The sequence below is a fragment of the Pleurodeles waltl genome, chromosome 7 (assembly GCF_031143425.1).
Source record: "Pleurodeles waltl isolate 20211129_DDA chromosome 7, aPleWal1.hap1.20221129, whole genome shotgun sequence".
NCBI lineage: Eukaryota > Metazoa > Chordata > Amphibia > Caudata > Salamandridae > Pleurodeles > Pleurodeles waltl.
In genome coordinates, this window is record NC_090446.1 from 787,654,841 (window position 1) to 787,676,947 (window position 22,107).

At 46.9% G+C, this 22,107-nt stretch overlaps 1 protein-coding gene across 1 annotated transcript in view; it reads right to left on the minus strand.

The window, feature by feature from the left end:
* Window positions 1-22,107, minus strand: part of CTNNA1 (catenin alpha 1) — a 712,178-nt gene that overhangs the window by 451,167 nt on the left and 238,904 nt on the right. Inside the window, exons 7-9 of the mRNA XM_069199317.1 lie at window positions 15,518-15,721; window positions 13,614-13,694; window positions 13,110-13,262 (exon numbers count right to left, since the gene is read on the minus strand). Of these exons, the coding sequence (XP_069055418.1) occupies window positions 13,110-13,262; window positions 13,614-13,694; window positions 15,518-15,721 (438 nt within the window). The remainder of the gene's footprint in view (window positions 1-13,109; window positions 13,263-13,613; window positions 13,695-15,517; window positions 15,722-22,107) is intronic.

A 22,107-nucleotide genomic window follows, 5' to 3' on the forward strand; every position in this document is an offset into this window, starting at 1 on the left:
ATGGGCAGTCCCAGGTCTGTGTTCCACTATAAAGTCCATTCCCTGTAGGGAGATGGACCACCTCAACAGTTTAGGATTTTCACCTTTCATTTGCATCAGCCATTTGAGAGGTCTGTGGTCAGTTTGAACTAGGAAGTGAGTCCCAAAGAGGTATGGTCTCAGCTTCTTCAGGGACCAAACCACAGCAAAGGCCTCCCTCTCAATGGCACTCCAACGCTGCTCCCTGGGGAGTAACCTCCTGCTAATGAAAGCAACAGGCTGGTCAAGGCCATCATCATTTGTTTGGGACAAAACTGCCCCTATCCCATGTTCAGAGGCATCTGTCTGCACAATGAACTGCTTAGAATAATCTGGAGCTTTTATAACTGGTGCTGAGCACATTGCTTGTTTCAGGGTGTCAAAGGCCTGTTGGCATTCCACAGTCCAGTTCACTTTCTTGGGCATTTTCTTGGAGGTGAGTTCAGTGAGGGCTGTCACAATGGATCCATATCCCTTCACAAACCTCCTGTAATACCCAGTCAAGCCAAGGAATGCCCTGACTTGAGTCTGGGTTTTTGGAGCTACCCAGTCCAGAATAGTCTGGATCTTGGGTTGGAGTGGCTGAACTTGGCCTCCACCTACAAGGTGGCCCAAGTAAACCACAGTTCCCTGCCCTATCTGGCATTTGGATGCCTTGATAGAGAGGCCTGCAGATTGCAGAGCCTTCAAAACCTTCTTCAGGTGGACCAGGTGATCCTGCCAGGTGGAGCTAAAGACAGCAATATCATCAAGATAAGCTGTGCTAAAGGACTCCAAACCAGCAAGGACTTGATTCACCAACCTTTGGAAGGTGGCAGGGGCATTCTTTAAACCAAAGGGCATAACAGTAAACTGATAATGCCCATCAGGTGTGGAGAATGCTGTTTTCTCTTTTGCTCCAGGTGCCATTTTTATTTGCCAGTACCCTGCTGTCAAGTCAAAGGTACTTAAGAATTTGGCAGCACCTAATTTATCTATGAGCTCATCAGCTCTAGGAATTGGATGAGCATCTGTCTTGGTGACAGAATTGAGCCCTCTGTAGTCCACACAAAACCTCATCTCTTTCTTTCCATCTTTGGTGTGAGGTTTGGGGACTAAGACCACTGGGCTAGCCCAGGGGCTGTCAGAGCGCTCAATTACTCCCAATTCCAGCATCTTGTGGACTTCCACCTTGATGCTTTCCTTAACATGGTCAGACTGTCTAAAGATTTTGTTTTTGACAGGCATGCTGTCTCCTGTGTCCACATCATGGGTACACAGGTGTGTTTGACCAGGGGTTAAGGAGAAGAGTTCAGGAAACTGTTGTAGGACTCTCCTACAATCAACTTGCTGTTGGCCAGAGAGGGTGTCTGAGTAGATCACTCCATCTACTGAGCCATCTTTTGGGTCTGATGACAGAAGATCAGGGAGAGGTTCACTCTCTGCCTCCTGATCCTCATCTGTTACCATTAACAGATTTACATCAGCCCTGTCATGGAAGAGTTTAAGGCGGTTCACATGGATCACCCTCTTGGGGCTCCTGCTTGTGCCCAGGTCCACCAGGTAGGTGACCTGACTCTTCCTTTCTAGCACTGGGTAAGGGCCACTCCATTTGTCCTGGAGTGCCCTGGGAGCCACAGGCTCCAGAACCCAGACTTTCTGCCCTGGTTGGAACTCAACCAGTGCAGCCTTTTGGTCATACCAAAACTTCTGGAGCTGTTGGCTGGCCTCAAGGTTTTTGGTTGCCTTTTCCATGTACTCTGCCATTCTAGAGCGAAGGCCAAGTACATAGTCCACTAGGTCTTGTTTAGGCTCATGAAGAGGTCTCTCCCAGCCTTCTTTAACAAGAGCAAGTGGTCCCCTTACAGGATGACCAAACAGAAGTTCAAAGGGTGAGAATCCTACTCCCTTCTGTGGCACCTCTCTGTAAGCGAAAAGCAGACATGGCAAGAGGACATCCCATCTCCTTTTGAGTTTTTCTGGGAGCCCCATGATCATGCCTTTTAATGCCTTGTTGAATCTCTCAACCAAGCCATTAGTTTGTGGATGGTATGGTGTAGTGAATTTGTAAGTCACTCCACACTCATTCCACATGTGTTTTAGGTATGCTGACATGAAGTTGGTACCTCTGTCAGACACCACCTCCTTAGGGAAACCCACTCTGGTAAAGATACCAATGAGGGCCTTGGCTACTGCAGGGGCAGTAGTCGACCTAAGGGGAATAGCTTCAGGATACCTAGTAGCATGATCCACTACTACTAGGATGTACATATTTCCTGAGGCTGTGGGAGGTTCCAGTGGACCAACTATGTCCACACCCACTCTTTCAAAGGGGACCCCCACCACTGGAAGTGGAATGAGGGGGGCCTTTGGGTGCCCACCTGTCTTACCACTGGCTTGACAGGTGGGGCAGGAGAGGCAAAACTCCTTAACCATGTTGGACATATTGGGCCAGTAGAAGTGGTTGACTAGCCTCTCCCACGTCTTGGTTTGTCCCAAATGTCCAGCAAGGGGATTGTCATGGGCCAATGTTAGGATGAACTCTCTGAACAGCTGAGGCACTACCACTCTCCTAGTGGCACCAGGTTTGGGGTCTCTGGCCTCAGTGTACAGGAGTCCATCCTCCCAATAGACCCTATGTGTTCCATTTTTCTTGCCCTTGGACTCTTCAGCAGCTTGCTGCCTAAGGCCTTCAAGAGAGGGACAGGTTTCTTGTCCCTTACACAGCCCCTCCCTTGAGGGTCCCCCTGGGCCTAAGAGCTCAACCTGATAAGGTTCAAGCTCCAAAGGCTCAGTTCCCTCAGAGGGCAGAACTTCTTCCTGAGAAGAGAGGTTCCCTTTCTTTTGCTGTGTTGCAGTTGGTTTCCCAACTGACTTTCCTTTCCTCTTGGTAGGCTGGGCCATTCTTCCAGACTCCAGCTCTACTTGTTCACCCTGTGCCTTGCATTGTGCTCTTGTTTTCACACACACCAGTTCAGGGATACCCAGCATTGCTGCATGGGTTTTTAGTTCTACCTCAGCCCATGCTGAGGACTCCAGGTCATTTCCAAGCAGACAGTCCACTGGGATATTTGAGGAGACCACCACCTGTTTCAGGCCATTGACCCCTCCCCATTCTAAAGTAACCATTGCCATGGGATGTACTTTTCTCTGATTGTCAGCGTTGGTGACTGTGTAAGTTTTTCCAGTCAGGTATTGGCCAGGGGAAACCAGTTTCTCTGTCACCATGGTGACACTGGCACCTGTATCCCTCAGGCCCTCTATTCTAGTCCCATTAATTAAGAGTTGCTGTCTGTATTTTTGCATGTTAGGCGGCCAGACAGCTAGTGTGGCTAAATCCACCCCACCCTCAGAAACTAGAGTAGCTTCAGTGTGGACCCTGATTTGCTCTGGGCACACTGTTGATCCCACTTGGAGACTAGCCATACCAGTGTTACCTGGATGGGAGTTTGGAGTGGAACCTTTCTTGGGACAGGCCTTGTCTCCAGTTTGGTGTCCATGCTGTTTACAGCTATGACACCAGGCCTTTTTGGGATCAAAGTTTTTACCCTTGTACCCATTGTTTTGTGAAGAGGCTCTGGGCCCACCCTCCTGTGCAGGTTTTTGGGGGCCTGTAGAAGACTCTTTACTATTTTTAGTTTTGGTTGTCTCATCACCCTTCCCCTGGGGAGTCTTTGTGACCCCTTTCTTTTGGTCACCCCCTGTTGAAGTCTTGGACACCCTTGTCTTGACCCAATGGTCCGCCTTCTTTCCCAATTCTTGGGGAGAAATTGGTCCTAGGTCTACCAGATGCTGATGCAGTTTATCATTGAAACAATTACTCAATAGGTGTTCTTTCACAAATAAATTGTACAGCCCATCATAATTACTTACACCACTGCCTTGAATCCAACCATCTAGTGTTTTCACTGAGTAGTCTACAAAGTCAACCCAGGTCTGGCTCGAGGATTTTTGAGCCCCCCTGAATCTAATCCTATACTCATCAGTGGAGAATCCAAAGCCCTCAATCAGGGTACCCTTCATGAGGTCATAAGATTCTGCATCTTGTCCAGAGAGTGTGAGGAGTCTATCCCTACACTTTCCTGTGAACATTTCCCAAAGGAGAGCACCCCAGTGAGATTTGTTCATTTTTCTGGTTACACAAGCCCTCTCAAAAGCTGTGAACCATTTGGTGATGTCATCACCATCTTCATATTTAGTTACAATCCCTTTGGGGATTTTCAACATGTCAGGAGAATCTCTGACCCTATTTATGTTGCTGCCACCATTGATGGGTCCTAGGCCCATCTCTTGTCTTTCCCTCTCTATGGCTAGGATCTGTCTTTCCAAAGCCAATCTTTTGGCCATCCTGGCTAACTGGATGTCCTCTTCACTGGAGTTATCCTCAGTGATTTCAGAGGTGTTGGTCTCTCCTGTGAGGGAACCAGCATCTCTGACTATTATTTTTGGAGTCAGGGTTTGAGGGACCCTGTTCTCCCTAGATAGGACTGGTAGGGGGGAATTTTCCTCCTGGTCACTATCCTCTTCCTCTGAGTTGCCACCCTCAGAGGGGTTGGCCTTTTCAAACTCTGCCAAAAGCTCCTGGAGCTGTATTTTGGTAGGTTTGGGGCCCATTGTTATTTTCTTTATTTTACAGAGTGACCTTAGCTCCCTCATCTTAAGATGGAGGTAAGGTGTGGTGTCGAGTTCCACCACAGTCACATCTGTGCTAGACATTTTGCTTCTAAAAGTTGGAATACTTTTTAGGAATCTAAAACTGGTTCTAGAATCTAATTCAAACTTTTACAAACTTTTAAACTCTAAAAGAAATGCTAAACAGGATCTAACACAAGGCCCTAGCAGGTCTTTTAAGAATTTAGAAAACTTTTCAAATTGCAAAAATCAATTTCTAATGACAATTTTGGAATTTGTCGAGTGATCAGGTATTGGCTGAGTAGTCCAGCAAATGCAAAGTCTTGTACCCCACCGCTGATCCACCAATGTAGGAAGTTGGCTCTGTATGTGCTATTTCAAAGTAAGGAATAGCATGCACAGAGTCCAAGGGTTCCCCTTAGAGGTTAAATAGTGGTAAAAAGAGATAATACTAATGCTCTATTTTGTGGTAGTGTGGTCGAGCAGTAGGCTTATCCAAGGAGTAGTGTTAAGCATTTGTTGTACATACACATAGACAATAAATGAGGTACACACACTCAGAGACAAATCCAGCCAATAGGTTTTTGTATAGAAAAATATCTTTTCTTAGTTTATTTTAAGAACCACAGGTTCAAATTCTACATGTAATATCTCATTCAAAAGGTATTGCAGGTAAGTACTTTAGGAACTTCAAATCATAAAAATTGCATGTATACTTTTCAAGTTATTGACAAATAGCTGTTTTAAAAGTGGACACTTAGTGCAATTTTCACAGTTCCTGGGGAAGGTAAGTTTTTGTTAGTTTTACCAGGTAAGTAGTACACTTACAGGGTTCAGTTCTTGGTCCAAGGTAGCCCACCGTTGGGGGTTCAGAGCAACCCCAAAGTCACCACACCAGCAGCTCAGGGCCGGTTAGGTGCAGAGTTCAAAGTGGTGCCCAAAACACATAGGCTAGAATGGAGAGAAGGGGGTGCCCCGGTTCCGGTCTGCTTGCAGGTAAGTACCCGCGTCTTCGGAGGGCAGACCAGGGGGGTTTTGTAGGGCACCGGGGGGGGACACAAGTCCACACAGAAATTTCACCCTCAGCAGAATGGCCCAGCCTACCAAGAGAACAGGAAAGTCAGCTGGGAAACCAACTGCAACACAGCAAAAGAAAGGGAACCTCTCTTCTCAGGAAGAAGTTCTGCCCTCTGAGGGAACTGAGCCTTTGGAGCTTGAACCTTATCAGGTTGAGCTCTTAGGCCCAGGGGGACCCTCAAGGGAGGAGCTGTGTAAGGGACAAGAAACCTGTCCCTCTCTTGAAGGCCTTAGGCAGCAAGCTGCTGAAGAGTCCAAAGGCAAGAAAAATGGAACCCATAGGGTCTATTGGGAAGATGGACTCCTGTACACTGAGGCCAGAGACCCCAAACCTGGTGCCACTAGGAGAGTGGTAGTGCCTCAGCTGTTCAGGAAGTTCATCCTAACATTGGCCCATGACATTCCCCTTGCTGGACATTTGGGACAAACCAAGACGTGGGAGAGGTTAGTCAACCACTTCTACTGGCCCAATATGTCCAACATGGTTAAGGAGTTTTGCCTCTTCTGCCCCACCTGTCAAGCCAGTGGTAAGACAGGTGGACATCCAAAGGCCCCCCTCATTCCACTTCCAGTGGTGGGGGTTCCCTTTGAAAGAGTGGGTGTGGACATAGTGGGTCCACTTGAACCTCCCACAGCCTCAGGAAATCTGTACATCCTAGTAGTAGTGGATCATGCTACTAGGTATCCTGAAGCTATTCCCCTTAGGTCGACTACTGCCCCTGCAGTAGCCAAGGCCCTCATTGGTATCTTTACCAGAGTGGGTTTCCCTAAGGAGGTGGTGTCTGACAGAGGTACCAACTTCATGTCAGCATACCTAAAGCACATGTGGAATGAGTGTGGAGTGACTTATAAATTCACTACACCATACCATCCACAAACTAATGGCTTGGTTGAGAGATTCAACAAGACATTAAAAGGCATGATCATGGGGCTCCCAGAAAAACTCAAAAGGAGATGGGATGTCCTCTTGCCATGCCTGCTTTTCGCTTACAGAGAGGTGCCACAGAAGGGAGTAGGATTCTCACCCTTTGAACTTCTGTTTGGTCATCCTGTAAGGGGACCACTTGCCCTTGTTAAAGAAGGCTGGGAGAGACCTCTCCATGAGCCTAAACAGGACATAGTGGACTATGTACTTGGCCTTCGCTCTAGAATGGCAGAGTACATGGAAAAGGCAACCAAAAACCTTGAGGCCAGCCAACAGCTCCAGAAGTTTTGGTATGACCAAAAGGCTGCACTGGTTGAGTTCCAACCAGGGCAGAAAGTCTGGGTTCTGGAGCCTGTGGCTCCCAGGGCACTCCAGGACAAATGGAGTGGCCCTTACCCAGTACTAGAGAGGAAGAGTCAGGTCACCTACTTGGTGGACCTGGGCACAAGCAGGAGCCCCAAGAGGGTGATCCATGTGAACCGCCTTAAGCTCTTCCATGACAGGGCTGATGTGAATCTGTTGATGGTAACAGATGAGGATCAGGAGGCAGAGAGTGAACCTCTCCCTGATCTTCTGTCATCAGACCCAAAAGATGGTACAGTAGATGGAGTGATCTACTCAGACACCCTCTCTGGCCAACAGCAAGCTGATTGTAGGAGAGTCCTACAACAGTTTCCTGAACTCTTCTCCTTAACCCCTGGTCAGACACACCTGTGTACCCATGATGTGGACACAGGAGACAGCATGCCTGTCAAGAACAAAATCTTTAGACAATCTGACCATGTTAAAGAAAGCATCAAGGTGGAAGTCCACAAGATGCTGGAATTGGGAGTAATTGAGCGCTCTGACAGCCCCTGGGCTAGCCCAGTGGTCTTAGTCCCCAAACCTCACACCAAAGATGGAAAGAAAGAGATGAGGTTTTGTGTGGACTACAGAGGGCTCAATTCTGTCACCAAGACAGATGCCCATCCAATTCCAAGAGCTGATGAGCTCATTGATAAATTAGGTGCTGCCAAATTTCTAAGTACCTTTGACTTGACAGCAGGGTACTGGCAAATAAAAATGGCACCTGGAGCAAAAGAAAAGACAGCATTCTCCACACCTGATGGGCATTATCAGTTTACTGTTATGCCCTTTGGTTTAAAGAATGCCCCTGCCACCTTCCAAAGGTTGGTGAATCAAGTCCTTGCTGGCTTGGAGTCCTTTAGCACAGCTTATCTTGATGATATTGCTGTCTTTAGCTCCACCTGGCAGGATCACCTGGTCCACCTGAGGAAGGTTTTGAAGGCTCTGCAATCTGCAGGCCTCTCTATCAAGGCATCCAAATGCCAGATAGGGCAGGGAACTGTGGTTTACTTGGGACACCTTGTAGGTGGAGGCCAAGTTCAGCCACTCCAACCCAAGATCCAGACTATTCTGGACTGGGTAGCTCCAAAAACCCAGACTCAAGTCAGGGCATTCCTTGGCTTGACTGGGTATTACAGGAGGTTTGTGAAGGGATATGGATCCATTGTGACAGCCCTCACTGAACTCACCTCCAAGAAAATGCCCAAGAAAGTAAACTGGACTGTGGAATGCCAACAGGCCTTTGACACCCTGAAACAGGCAATGTGCTCAGCACCAGTTCTCAAAGCTCCAGATTATTCTAAGCAGTTCATTGTGCAGACTGATGCCTCTGAACATGGGATAGGGGCAGTTTTGTCCCAAACAAATGATGATGGCCTTGACCAGCCTGTTGCTTTCATTAGCAGGAGGTTACTCCCCAGGGAGCAGCGTTGGAGTGCCATTGAGAGGGAGGCCTTTGCTGTGGTTTGGTCCCTGAAGAAGCTGAGACCATACCTCTTTGGGACTCACTTCCTAGTTCAAACTGACCACAGACCTCTCAAATGGCTGATGCAAATGAAAGGTGAAAATCCTAAACTGTTGAGGTGGTCCATCTCCCTACAGGGAATGGACTTTATAGTGGAACACAGACCTGGGACTGCCCATGCCAATGCAGATGGCCTTTCCAGGTTCTTCCACTTAGAAAATGAAGACTCTCTTGGGAAAGGTTAGTCTCATCCTCTTTCGTTTGGGGGGGGGTTGTGTAAGGAAATGCCTCCTTGGCATGGTTGCCCCCTGACTTTTTGCCTTTGCTGATGCTATGTTTACAATTGAAAGTGTGCTGAGGCCTGCTAACCAGGCCCCAGCACCAGTGTTCTTTCCCTAACCTGTACTTTTGTATCCACAATTGGCAGACCCTGGCATCCAGATAAGTCCCTTGTAACTGGTACTTCTAGTACCAAGGGCCCTGATGCCAAGGAAGGTCTCTAAGGGCTGCAGCATGTCTTATGCCACCCTGGAGACCTCTCACTCAGCACAGACACACTGCTTGCCAGCTTGTGTGTGCTAGTGAGGACAAAACGAGTAAGTCGACATGGCACTCCCCTCAGGGTGCCATGCCAGCCTCTCACTGCCTATGCAGTATAGGTAAGACACCCCTCTAGCAGGCCTTACAGCCCTAAGGCAGGGTGCACTATACCATAGGTGAGGGTACCAGTGCATGAGCATGGTACCCCTACAGTGTCTAAACAAAACCTTAGACATTGTAAGTGCAGGGTAGCCATAAGAGTATATGGTCTGGGAGTCTGTCAAACACGAACTCCACAGCACCATAATGGCTACACTGAAAACTGAGAAGTTTGGTATCAAACTTCTCAGCACAATAAATGCACACTGATGCCAGTGTACATTTTATTGTAAAATACACCCCAGAGGGCACCTTAGAGGTGCCCCCGGAAACTTAACCGACTATCTGTGTAGGCTGACTAGTTCTAGCAGCCTGCCACAAACCGAGACATGTTGCTGGCCCCATGGGGAGAGTGCCTTTGTCACTCTGAGGCCAGTAACAAAGCCTGCACTGGGTGGAGATGCTAACACCTCCCCCAGGCAGGAATTGTCACACCTGGCGGTGAGCCTCAAAGGCTCACCTCCTTTGTGCCAACCCAGCAGGACACTCCAGCTAGTGGAGTTGCCCGCCCCCTCCGGCCAGGCCCCACTTTTGGCGGCAAGGCCGGAGAAGATAATGAGAAAAACAAGGAGGAGTCACTGACCAGTCAGGACAGCCCCTAAGGTGTCCTGAGCTGAGGTGACTCTAACTTTTAGAAATCCTCCATCTTGCGGATGGAGGATTCCCCCAATAGGGTTAGGATTGTGACACCCTCCCCTTGGGAGGAGGCACAAAGAGGGTGTACCCACCCTCAGGGCTAGTAGCCATTGGCTACTAACCCCCCAGACCTAAACACGCCCTTAAATTTAGTATTTAAGGGCTACCCTGAACCCTAGAAAATTAGATTCCTGCAACTACAAGAAGGACTGCCTAGCTGAAAACCCCTGCAGCGGAAGACCAGAAGACGACAACTGCCTTGGCTCCAGAAACTCACCGGCCTGTCTCCTGCCTTCCAAAGATCCTGCTCCAGCGACGCCTTCCAAAGGGACCAGCGACCTCGACATCCTCTGAGGACTGCCCCTGCTTCGAAAAGACAAGAAACTCCCGAGGACAGCGGACCTGCTCCAAGAAAAGCTGCAACTTCGTTTCCAGCAGCTTTAAAGAACCCTGCAAGCTCCCCGCAAGAAGCGTGAGACTTGCAACACTACACCCGGCGACCCCGACTCGGCTGGTGGCGATCCAACACCTCAGGAGGGACCCCAGGACTACTCTGATACTGTGAGTACCAAAACCTGTCCCCCCTGAGCCCCCACAGCGCCGCCTGCAGAGGGAATCCCGAGGCTTCCCCTGACCGCGACTCTTTGAACCTAAAGTCCCGACGCCTGGGAGAGACCCTGCACCCGCAGCCCCCAGGACCTGAAGGACCGGACTTTCACTGGAGAAGTGACCCCCAGGAGTCCCTCTCCCTTGCCCAAGTGGAGGTTTCCCCGAGGAATCCCCCCCTTGCCTGCCTGCAGCGCTGAAGAGATCCCGAGATCTCTCATAGACTAACATTGAAAACCCGACGCCTGTTTCCACACTGCACCCGGCCGCCCCCGCGCTGCTGAGGGTGAAATTTCTGTGTGGGCTTGTGTCCCCCCCCGGTGCCCTACAAAACCCCTCTGGTCTGCCCTCCGAAGACGCGGGTACTTACCTGCAAGCAGACCGGAACCGGGGCACCCCCTTCTCTCCATTCTAGCCTATGTGTTTTGGGCACCACTTTGAACTCTGCACCTGACCGGCCCTGAGCTGCTGGTGTGGTGACTTTGGGGTTGCTCTGAACCCCCAACGGTGGGCTACCTTGGACCAAGAACTGAACCCTGTAAGTGTCTTACTTACCTGGTAAAACTAACAAAAACTTACCTCCCCCAGGAACTGTGAAAATTGCACTAAGTGTCCACTTTTAAAACAGCTATTTGTCAATAACTTGTAAAGTATACATGCAATTTTTATGATTTGAAGTTCCTAAAGTACTTACCTGCAATACCTTTCGAATGAGATATTACATGTAGAATTTGAACCTGTGGTTCTTAAAATAAACTAAGAAAAGATATTTTTCTATATAAAAACCTATTGGCTGGATTTGTCTCTGAGTGTGTGTACCTCATTTATTGTCTTGTGTATGTACAACAAATGCTTAACACTACTCCTTGGATAAGCCTACTGCTCGACCACACTACCACAAAATAGAGCATTAGTATTATCTATTTTTACCACTATTTTACCTCTAAGGGGAACCCTTGGACTCTGTGCATGCTATTCCTTACTTTGAAATAGCACATACAGAGCCAACTTCCTACATCTTGCCTGCCACATCTAATTTATCTTCTTTATCAGAAGGAGGTGTGTCACCTGTTGATTGGTTATTAGCCCTTTTACGTGCAGTAGAGACAACAATAGAGTCTGGAGGGATCTGTGTTTTTAAAAATAAAGGATCAGTGGGTGCAGCCTTTATTTTTTTAATCAACTCTGGAAGTGATAACTCTTGATCTAACAGGCTCTTTAAGTATTTCATCTAAGGAATTGACACCCTTGGCTCAATACAAAAGGAAAGTCAAGTAAAAAGAAATCCTCCTCTATTGGATCAGTGTACATACGTACACTGTGAAATGCTGCTGCCCTAGCTATAACCTGTTGATCTGAGGTGGAATCCTCAGGTGGTGAAGGCCTAGCTGGGTAATGATCTGGATCATTTGGCGTAATAGGATCCGGATCGTACCCATCCCATGGATCATGCTCATCTTATGTATCCCCTAAAACGTGAGCTCCACCAGGTGGTGAACTAGGTGGTTCGAACTCTAAAGGAGGGGGAGATGTTGTTGAAGTATATTGTGGAGAAGTAGGTGGAGAAGTTTGATTAAGAAAAGGAGTTTTTTCTTTGGTAGTCTTTGTTGGAGGCCGAGAGGAATCAAGACTCTTGGGAAGTTAATTCCCTCTTTAAAGGTGGCAGAGGTGATGCTATAATCCGCTGTCTTTCTTCCTGAATTTGAAATCGGTGCTGCAGAGCGTCCATGATTTCTACAATTGGTTGCACCTGTGATGCAGTGGTGGTTATAGACTGTCCAGAGTCACTGAACATCTTTTCTAATATTTTAGGCTACGAAGTTTTTTGTGGATGGAAAGTTTCTGGTGCCAAAATGGTAGCTGGATGTTTTTTCTTTTTCGGTGCCGAAGTGGTCTGTATCAAACTTGTCGACACCGAAGCACCATGTATTTTCGGTCTTGTCGGAGCTGAAATGGAGGCCCTGGATTTCTCTTTGGCTTTTTTTTTTGGTGCTGAGCTGGAACCCGGGGCATCCAAATACTTTTCCTCTGCTCCGACCATGGGTGGAAGGCTTGGGCAAACTGGTGACCTCTTTTGATGGTGATTTGGTCGATGGAAAAGAGGTCATTTTATTCAGTTTGCGCTGCTTGTAATGGCTGACTCAATGTCCGAATGCACATCAGAGTCCGAAACTTCAATGGAGAAGAGGCACCCCCCGTCGTTCTAATACTTCTTGCACATGCTCGTCATTGAAGATGTCCAGTGTGTCATCTGGATGTCGAGATGCCATTTCCATCAGACAAGCCCTTCGATCTCTAAATGTTTTCTTTGATCGAAAAGAGAAGCACGCTTCACAGGTCTACTTGTTGTGGTCAGGAGAAAGACACAAATTACACACCTGGTGGTGGTCAGTGTGTGGAGATTCTGACAGGAAGGTTTTTTTTTATGTTTGAATATTTATGAAAAACTATACTGAATAGGGCAGTTATATTTTTTGTTTAATTAAAACCACTTACACTTATTATACTTCTTCGACCTTCACTTATGTCCTGAACTCTCCTACTGCCCATGTACATCCCCGAGTTGCAAGAGATTGGACAAGTATAGGCATGAATGCATGCGTATCGCATGCACTTTTATTCTGAAAGAAATTGTGCTGTACTATACTAGCACACTGTGTAACAGGGTCTAAAATGATACTGAAACCTTAACTGTTTTTTAACAAAATAAACCTTTATTGCTCTTACCTCAATTAGCTTATTGGCATGTTCACGGAAGACCTGAGCATATTCCTTAACTTCCTTCTCATTCCCATTCTTGGCAGCTTCAATTAGTACTAAAAGAGGAACATTTGTTTCCAGGAATGAATCCGAAACATGGTCCATAACAGCTTTACGCAGCTAATAAAAACAAAATAACATTTTATTGGCATTTGCTTCAAGTACCAATACTTTTTTTCCTTTTTCCATAACTTTTTCCTTTCCTCCAATTCGAATGTTTCTATTGGCTAAGCATTAGAGAAAAAAACATGCAAAATATCCTGTATTTTTAACGCTTTACTAGTGTACAGTGAGAACCTAAATTGTAACGCTGGATATACTAAGCTGAGAAAGGAGTTTTTATTCATTTCAAAGATATCATCCAAAAAAAGCAATGGGACACCTTTACAAGCTTTAATCCTGTACACAAAATATTGATCTAGGCTTAGCTAACATCAATGATTACCATTGCCTGGTTTCTTTTAAACTTACTTGTCGACGCAAATCTCTAGTCTTTTTTGTCATTTTGTCAATGGCAGAATTAAGGGCATCGCTTCTTTCTTTTCTTCCAGCCTGACAAGAAATATAAATTGATAAGTTAGTAAATATAAAAAAAGGCTTTGGAAGGGAAAGGCAAAGGAAAACTGATGGGTAGCATGTGTGCATGTGTCAACAAGTCTGTAATCGCTAGTAGGGAAAATAGTGATTTTAATCAGGGTAAAAACACGCATGGAGCAACATGGCTCAAACTGTACAATAATAGAAACAATGCTTGTAAAACATAAAACTATAGAAGGTTTTGCTGCTTTATTCAGGAGAGTAAAGGAAGCTCAACCCACCAAGGTGGACGCTTAAGTATATGCCCAGCATAATATTTCACCACGAAGATAAAGAAAGGGTTTTCTAACAATCCTCAATTAAAATGTCTACCTTTAACAAGTTTAGAGAACGGCCAAGTACTAAAGTATCGCAGGCCCCAAAGCAATAGCACATGCCTGAATGCCCAGAAAATCAATGATTGCCTCTGCCTTGCCACAGGTAATTTTGTCAACTTCTCACTCACAATTTATAATACCAAGCAAACCAAGAGTGTTTGACATTAGATCTTCTATAACACTGCACAATAAGGGCAATGATCCTATTGGCAAATTTGAAGGCTTCTTTGGAGGCTCCGGACAGTGGAGGGGATATTTGGCTAAACCCAGTGTTTTTAATGTCATTTTTCACTAGTGTACCAGGGACACATTGGACCATTCCAAATTCGATATTCAAGATAATGCCTTCACTAACCATAAGTATCAAAATGGTTACTTACCAGTAGGAGTAGTTTTGCAGCCTGAAGAGTTTTCTGAATTCACATGCTGTGCATTATTCCACCATCCAGTGGTTTGTTCTGGAATTCTCTTTTTTCTCTTTTTGGGAGTCGTTGACCACCATTTGGGTCACTAGCATCCCAGGGACACAATGGTCCACTCCAAACTGGATGGCCAAGATAATGCTTATACTAACCGGAAGCATCCTACAATTATGGCTGTCAATAGTAAACTACCAGAATATCTACACAGGGACACAGAGCTGGCTTCATGACCATTTTGCATTGCCCACCTGAAATTCACGTGGTAACCCATCTGCTCCCATAAAAGATGAGGTATTTCACACAAAGTTGGACTTTCAGTTTAGTTTGTCTGTCCATCAATACCCCTCTTTAAGCATGCTTTCTTAAACATGTCAACAACTAGAACCATGCATGCCTACCCTATGATTGCCACAAAACTAAAGTTATGTTTGAATTTTGGCATTACAATTGGCAAAGGTATTTTATGAGACTTCACCAACTTGCTCTGAAGCAATTACTGTCCAGCACATGACAATCTCAGCAAGCAGTGGTGACAATATCCGTCATGGAGCCCAAATTCTACCAGGAAATCTGCGCCAATACCTTAGGAAATGGATGAGGTAACAGGCAAGTGTAGATGAGACCCCGGAAACAGGTTCCTATGCTAACTCAGAGGAAACTTGAGGATTAAAAGGTGCATTCATGGATTAAGAGACCCACATAACTGCAAAGGCATAGGCTCTTTTAAAGAGGCAATGTGTGGTTCAAAACAAAATAGTTTTCTTGGAGCACCAAGCCAATGGATACACGTGGATTGATATTCATGAGGGACTATTGTTAGGTACCTCTATGAATGACTAGCTGTAAGACTGACCTCGGAGGGGACCTTAGCAAGTTCAACATCCAAAGGTCCATGACAATGAAGAGGATTACGTGATGTCTGCAGTAGGCAGGAGGATGAGAGACATGTTCTAGACAAATGGCATGACTGGAGACGAAAGGAGTTGTAAAAAGCATTCACGTAACAAAAACAAAGGAAAAGAACATCTGGAATACTTACATTACCCATATACTCTGATAAGAGATCCTGTAAGGCCTGTCGAACTGAATTACATTCAGCAACTATACGCTCACGACGATCATCACGCGTACATGACGAATCAGCCATTAGGGCTGCTCCACTAATAATGCTTTCCAAACGCTCTTCAAGGGAAGGCCTGAAACGATCCTCTTTGAAGGTAACATGATCCACAATAATTTGCTTCTGAAAAAGAAATGATAAATCTAATATGTATCTATTGATAACATAGTACATTCACAATACTTTAAAGGTTACTTCCAACATACTGTAGAGTTTAATTTTGTATGTTTTTGTAATCAACTCTTGACTCGTTCCTCCCACCCGAGTAACCCTGAAATCTGTTTTGTCTGTTTTTTGCTTCCATAAAGAATTAGCTTAATTTTATACATGGAGGATAGCTTCCTGTTATCGTTAGTATGTCCACCTTATACAGCCTTTCGTAAAGCACAATTAATCCTACAGTTTCCTTATGAAGACATTTAGGGCCATATGTACGAAAGCTTTTTCCCATAGACACAGAATGGGTAAAATCCTTTGGTACATCTGGCCCTAAAGATGCAATTGTCAGGCAGGTTAAAAGTCCCACAAGGTGTGCCTGCATCGTCCAAGAAGGGTTATAAAACAGGTCAACCCCATAGACCGACAGGCGTCAAAGAATTATAACAAAATATACATTTAAATTAAACAAATTCAAAAAATCAATCAGGGTAATTACAGAATTCAGTAAAACTGTACTGTGCCTTTCCTACAACTGTTTTTAAAGTCCATCTGAAGATATTTTGATTCAAATTAAACTAGTGCTAAAGCACAGTTAATTACCGGAACAAACAAACCAATTAAGTTCGATGTGATCCAACTTTATAATGCAATAAAAAAAATAAAAAAACACTTGCAATCAAAAACAATTTTTGTGCTTAGTACTCTCGGTAAATGCACTCAATTAAAAGAAAAATGCTTGAAAAAACAATGGGTTCAAAACATGTAGAGTACAGAAAATAAAAGGGAATAGTTGAGGGTAAAAAGTTAAAACGTACAATGAAAAGAGCATTGTATAAACCATCACAGTCCGTACCACCCGATGTCCACTTGACCAAGCTGATGTTTCGAACCGTATACGTAACATCACAAACAAATATAGCAAAGCTACTGTATATCTGTCAGGAAGAGTGCAAAGAGGCCACAGAAAGGAGCAAGATGAACAAGTTACTTACCTTCGGTAATGACTTTTCTGGTGGATACATTAGCTACCTGTGGATTCCTCACCTATTGAATACTCCCCTTGCGCCAGCATCCGACGGAAATCTTCTTCCTAGCTTCTGCACGTCGACGAGGATGTCACAATTGCCCACGCGACGCTGTCTGACGTCATACAGGCAATAAGAGATCCTCGCTGACGTCAGTACCAACATTTTTTACGTGCCTGAGACTAATAGGCCATTGAGACAATCAATCAAATAACAATATTTAATAACATTCAAGATAAAAACATTCCAAAAACTCAAGATTTTTTTTTTTTTTAAATAAATAAATGCATAAATATATATACAATATATGTACAAGCCCTCAAATACCAAGAGGAGCACACCCAAGAATAACTTGGTTAGACCAGACAGGCAACTGGGAGGCGGGTGGGACCGTGAGGAATCCACATGTAGCTAATGTATCCACCAGAAAAGTCATTACCGAAGGTAAGTAACTCGTTCTTCTGATGGATACAACTACCTGTGGATTCCTCACCTATTGAATAGAGTTCCAAAGCAGTACCGCACTCGGTGGAGGGTGCCTGAATGGTCAAACCAAGAAATCCTGCAGCACTGACCGTGCAAAATGGCCATCCCTCCTAACCTCAGAATCCAAGCAATAATGTTTCGCAAAAGTGTGGAGGGACGACCAAGTTGCAGCCTTGCAGATGTCGACCACAGGAACACCCCTAGCCAAGGCCGAAGAGGCCGACTTAGCTCTGGTGGAATGAGCTCTTATTCCATCAGGGGGTTCCTTCTTTGCTAGAGAGTAACACAGTTTAATGCAAAGAATGACCCACCTGGAGAGTGTTCTCTTGTGGACTACCCTTCCTCTCCCCCACATACCTGATGAAGAGTTGATCCTCCAATCTGAAATCCTTTGTTCTGTTCACATAGAAGCTCAGCGCTCTCCTCGGGTCTAAGCGGTGTAGTCTTTCTTCTTCTTTCGAAGGATGAGGCGGAGGACAAAACGAGGAAAGAGTAATTGTTTGGGCCATATGAAAGGGTGAAACAACCTTCGGTAGGAAAGCAGCCTTGGTCCTCAACACCACCTTATCCCCATAAAAAGATTTGTAAAGGGGTTTAACAGATGGAGCCTGCAGCTCACTCACTCTTCTTGCGGAAATAATTGCAACAAGGAAAACAGTCTTTAGAACCAATAACCTTAAAGGGCAAGAATGCATAGGCTCAAACGGTGAACCCATAAGGAAAGTCAAGACTAGGTTTAGATCCCACTGAGGCATAATGAAAGGAGTGGGAGGAAAATTGTTAATGAGACCTTTTAAAGGTCTTAGTACTATAGGGGATTTAAATAGAGAAGGCTGGTCCGGAAGACATAGAAAGGCTGACAGGGCAGATAAATATCCCTTGACTGTAGCCACTGCACAACCCCTCTGTGCCAGGGACAACGCAAAAGACAAGATATCCGATAAGTGGGCACGTAAGGGGTCAATTTGCTTCTCTCCACACCAATTCACAAATTTAGCCCACCTATTAGCGTAGATAGATTTAGTGGAGTGTCGCCTGGCCGATAAAATAACATCCACTACGTCAGGTGGGAGAGAAAAGGAACTCAGGTTGTCCTCTTCAATCTCCAGGCATGAAGGTGCAGGCTCTGGAGGTGGGGGTGTAGAACCTGCCCCTGCGACTGCGAGAGGAGGTCTGCCCTGAGAGGGAGACGGAGCACAGAGAGAGTTGGAGAAGATCCGAATACCATACCCTCCTTGGCCAATCCAGAGCTATTAAGATGACTTGAGCCCGTTCTTGGCGAATTTTCCTCAAAACTCGAGGAATCAAAGGTATGGGGGGAAACGCGTAAAGCAACTGGTCGCACCAGGACATCTGAAACACGTCCCCCAACGCTCCTTGTACCGGATACAGGAGGCTGCAGAATAACGGGAAGTGCGAATTCTCCCGAGTGGCAAATAGATCTATCCGAGGGATGCCCCACATCTGGAAGATTTGACGGACTTGATCCGGATGGAGATGCCACTGATCGGTCGAGAAATGACGACTGAGACGGTCCGCACGCACTTTCAAGACTGCGGCCAGATGATTTGCTACCAAGCAAATCTGATGGTCCCTTGCCCAGGACCAAAGCCGCAGAGCTTCTCCGCAGAGAAGGTATGACCCTACTCCTCCCTGTTTGTTTATATACCACATTGCGGTAGTATTGTCCGCCAGGACCTGAACAGACTGACCGCAAGACGTATAGCCCGCAACTCCAACAGATTTATATGAAACATCTGTTCCACTGGAGACCAAAGACCTTTGATCTCCAGGTCCCCCAGATGAGCTCCCCACCCTAGAGTGGAAGCATCCGTTATTACTGTGGCCACCGGCAGAGTTTGCGAGAACGGCCTTCCTCGGGAAAGATTGCCGTCCGCAATCCACCATTTTAAATCTGCAGCAGCATCTGTGGATATCTTCACCGAACCCTTGAGATCCCCTTTGTGTTGAGACCACTGCTTCCGGAGGCACCACTGCAGAGCCCTCATGTGCCAGCGAGCGTGAGTGACCAACAGAATGCAAGAAGCGAACAGACCGAGCAGACGCAGGACCTTGAGAACTGGAACGACCGCTCCACTTTGAAACATTGAAACCAACGCCTGAATGTCCTGAATCCGCTGAGGCGGAGGAAAGGCGCGATTCAATGTTGTATCCAATACTGCCCCTATGAACAGGAGGCGCTGAGAGGACTCTAGGTGAGATTTGGGCACATTCACTGAAAAACCCAGGTCGAACAACAACTGGGTTGTCGACTGAAGGTGATGCAACACCAGCTCCGGAGACTTGGCTTTAATCAACCAGTTGTCCAGGTAAGGAAATACTGCTATCCCCTTCCTTCTGAGCTCTGCCGCAACCGACATCACCTTTGTGAAGACTCTGGGTGCTGAAGTAAGACCAAACGGAAGGACTGCAAACTGATAGTGCTGCGACCCCACCACAAACCGGAGATACTTCCTGTGCGACTTGAGTATTGGGAATAAAGCATCGTGTAAGTCGACAGACACCATCCAATCTCCATCGTTCAGCGCCAAAAGCACCTGAGCTAGGGTCAGCATCTTGATCTTCTCCTGTTTGAGGAACCAATTCAAGATCCTCAGGTCCAGGATTGGCCTTAACCGACCATCCTTTTTGGGGATCAGGAAGTATCTTGAGTAACAACCCTGACCCCTCTCCTGCTCTGGAACCAACTCCACCGCACCTTTTGAAAGGAGGACTTGAACCTCCTGTTCTAGTAACAGGAGATGCTCTTCTGAACAGTAGGATGGGCGGTGTGGGATGGGGAGGGAGGAAACTCCCGAAAGGGAAGGGCATAGCCTTTCCCCACAATGCTGGTGACCCAGGAGTCTGATGTTATAACCTCCCACTTGTGGAGAAAGTTCAATAACCTCCCCCTACAGGAGTGGTGTGAGAAGGAATTGGTGGAAGGCTAAGGCTGCTTCTCATGCTGCACCCCTCCAGAGGAAGAGGCAGAGTGCTGCTGGGCGGCTCCCCTGGCTCGGACACTACCCCTCCCCCTGTAGGATCTATAGGAGAGAGCAGAGGCGGGTTGTTGCTGAAATCTCCCTCGAGAGGAGGAGGAGGAGGAGGAAGAGGAGGAGGAAGAACCACGACCAAACCCTCTAAACCTCCTAAAAAGTCTGGAGGAAACAGAAGAGGAGGCCTGCAAGCCTAAAGACTTCGCTGTGGCGCTACTCTCCTTAAACCTCTCTAGTGCAGAGTCTGCCTTGGAGCCAAAAAGTTTATCGCTATCGAAGGGAAGGTCCAAGAGGGTTGACTGTACATCGGACGAGAAACCAGAGCTACGAAGCCAGGCTTGCCTCCTTGTAGCTACAGCAGTACCCATAGCCCTGGCTACAGAGTCAGTCGTATCTAGTCCAGATTGAATTACTTGGGTTGCCGCTGCTTGAGCATCAGAAACTAGGCTCATAACCTCTTGGGGCACCTCAGTATGAGACGACTTTATTTCGTCCATCAGGGCGTAAATGTATCTCCCTAAAATACAGGTAGCATTGGTGGATTTTAAAGCCATGCTACATGACGAAAAAGCCTTTTTTGAAGAAAGGTCCATCTTCTTAGAGTCTCTGTCTGAGGGCACAGCTGGAAATGATCCTGGGGCAGACCGGGCTGAACATGAAGCCTGAACCACCAGGCTTTCAGGGGTTGGGTGCCTGGAGAGGAAGCCTGGGTCAGCAGGAGCCACTCAATATCTTCGAGCCACCGATCTGTTCACTGCCGAAGATGACACTGGCTTCTTCCAGATTTCCAGGATTGGATCCAACAGAGCCTCATTAAAAGGCAGAAGTGTCTCTTCAGTTGTTGAAGCAGGATGCAACACCTCCGTTAAAATATTAGGCTTAGGCTCAGACACCGGCAAAGGGAGGTCTAAAAGATCAGCTCCTTTCTTGATGACTGAATGAAATGTTGCAGCTTCCTCCAAATACTCTCCAGGTGATGACAAGTCCCATTCTGGAGAGGTGTCCAGACCACTGGCCGTGTCTAAACCATGGAGGTCTCCTTGAGATTCCTCAATCTCTCCTTCCTCTAACGCCTGTCTCCGATATTCTTGCTCCTCAAGGAGGTGAACAGCAAGCCTCCTCGAGTGTAACCTTTCCTCAATCCTCGGCGTCGACATGGCTTCAGCAGACGTCGAAGCTTGACGCCGATCCTTGGATCCATCAGACGCCGGATCCATCGGCGCCATGGATTTCTTCGGCGCTGAACAAGGAGAAGGGCGGACAGGAGACTGTTCCGGAGCCACAGGTCTACTCGGCGTCACCGGCTGAGAGGCTGACGCCATAGGCGCCAGCGCCGAGCCCACATTTCCCATGGGAAGGAAGGGCTTAAAAGGTGCCGGTCGTAACGGAGCCGGAGCACCCATATTGAAGGCCAATGGGCCCGAAGGACCAGCCGGTCCACCACCTGGAGCCATCTGCTGAAAAATTGAGAACATCGCATTCAAGAATGCGGAACCGTCAGCTCCAGGGGCCGGGAAAGCCAGGTACTGAGGAGCCTGGGTTGGAGGCGACATCGACGCCGGTCCCGGTGTCTGTGAAGTTGGAGAAAACTCCTGACGCCGAGGAACCTCGAATACAGAAGGAGGATTCACAGGTGATATCGGCGAAGTCGGGGATGTCGGTGATGCAAACGGCGTCTGCGGCTGGGGAGAGATGGTGGGACTCACGTCCCATGTCTTCCGGCGTCGAGTTGAAGGCGACCTCGAACGCGATCTCTACCTACTCGACCGGCGCCGAGATTCCCAATGGCGCCGGGAGTCACGATGACGCCGATGAGACTTCAGAGAAGATGACTTGCGATGAT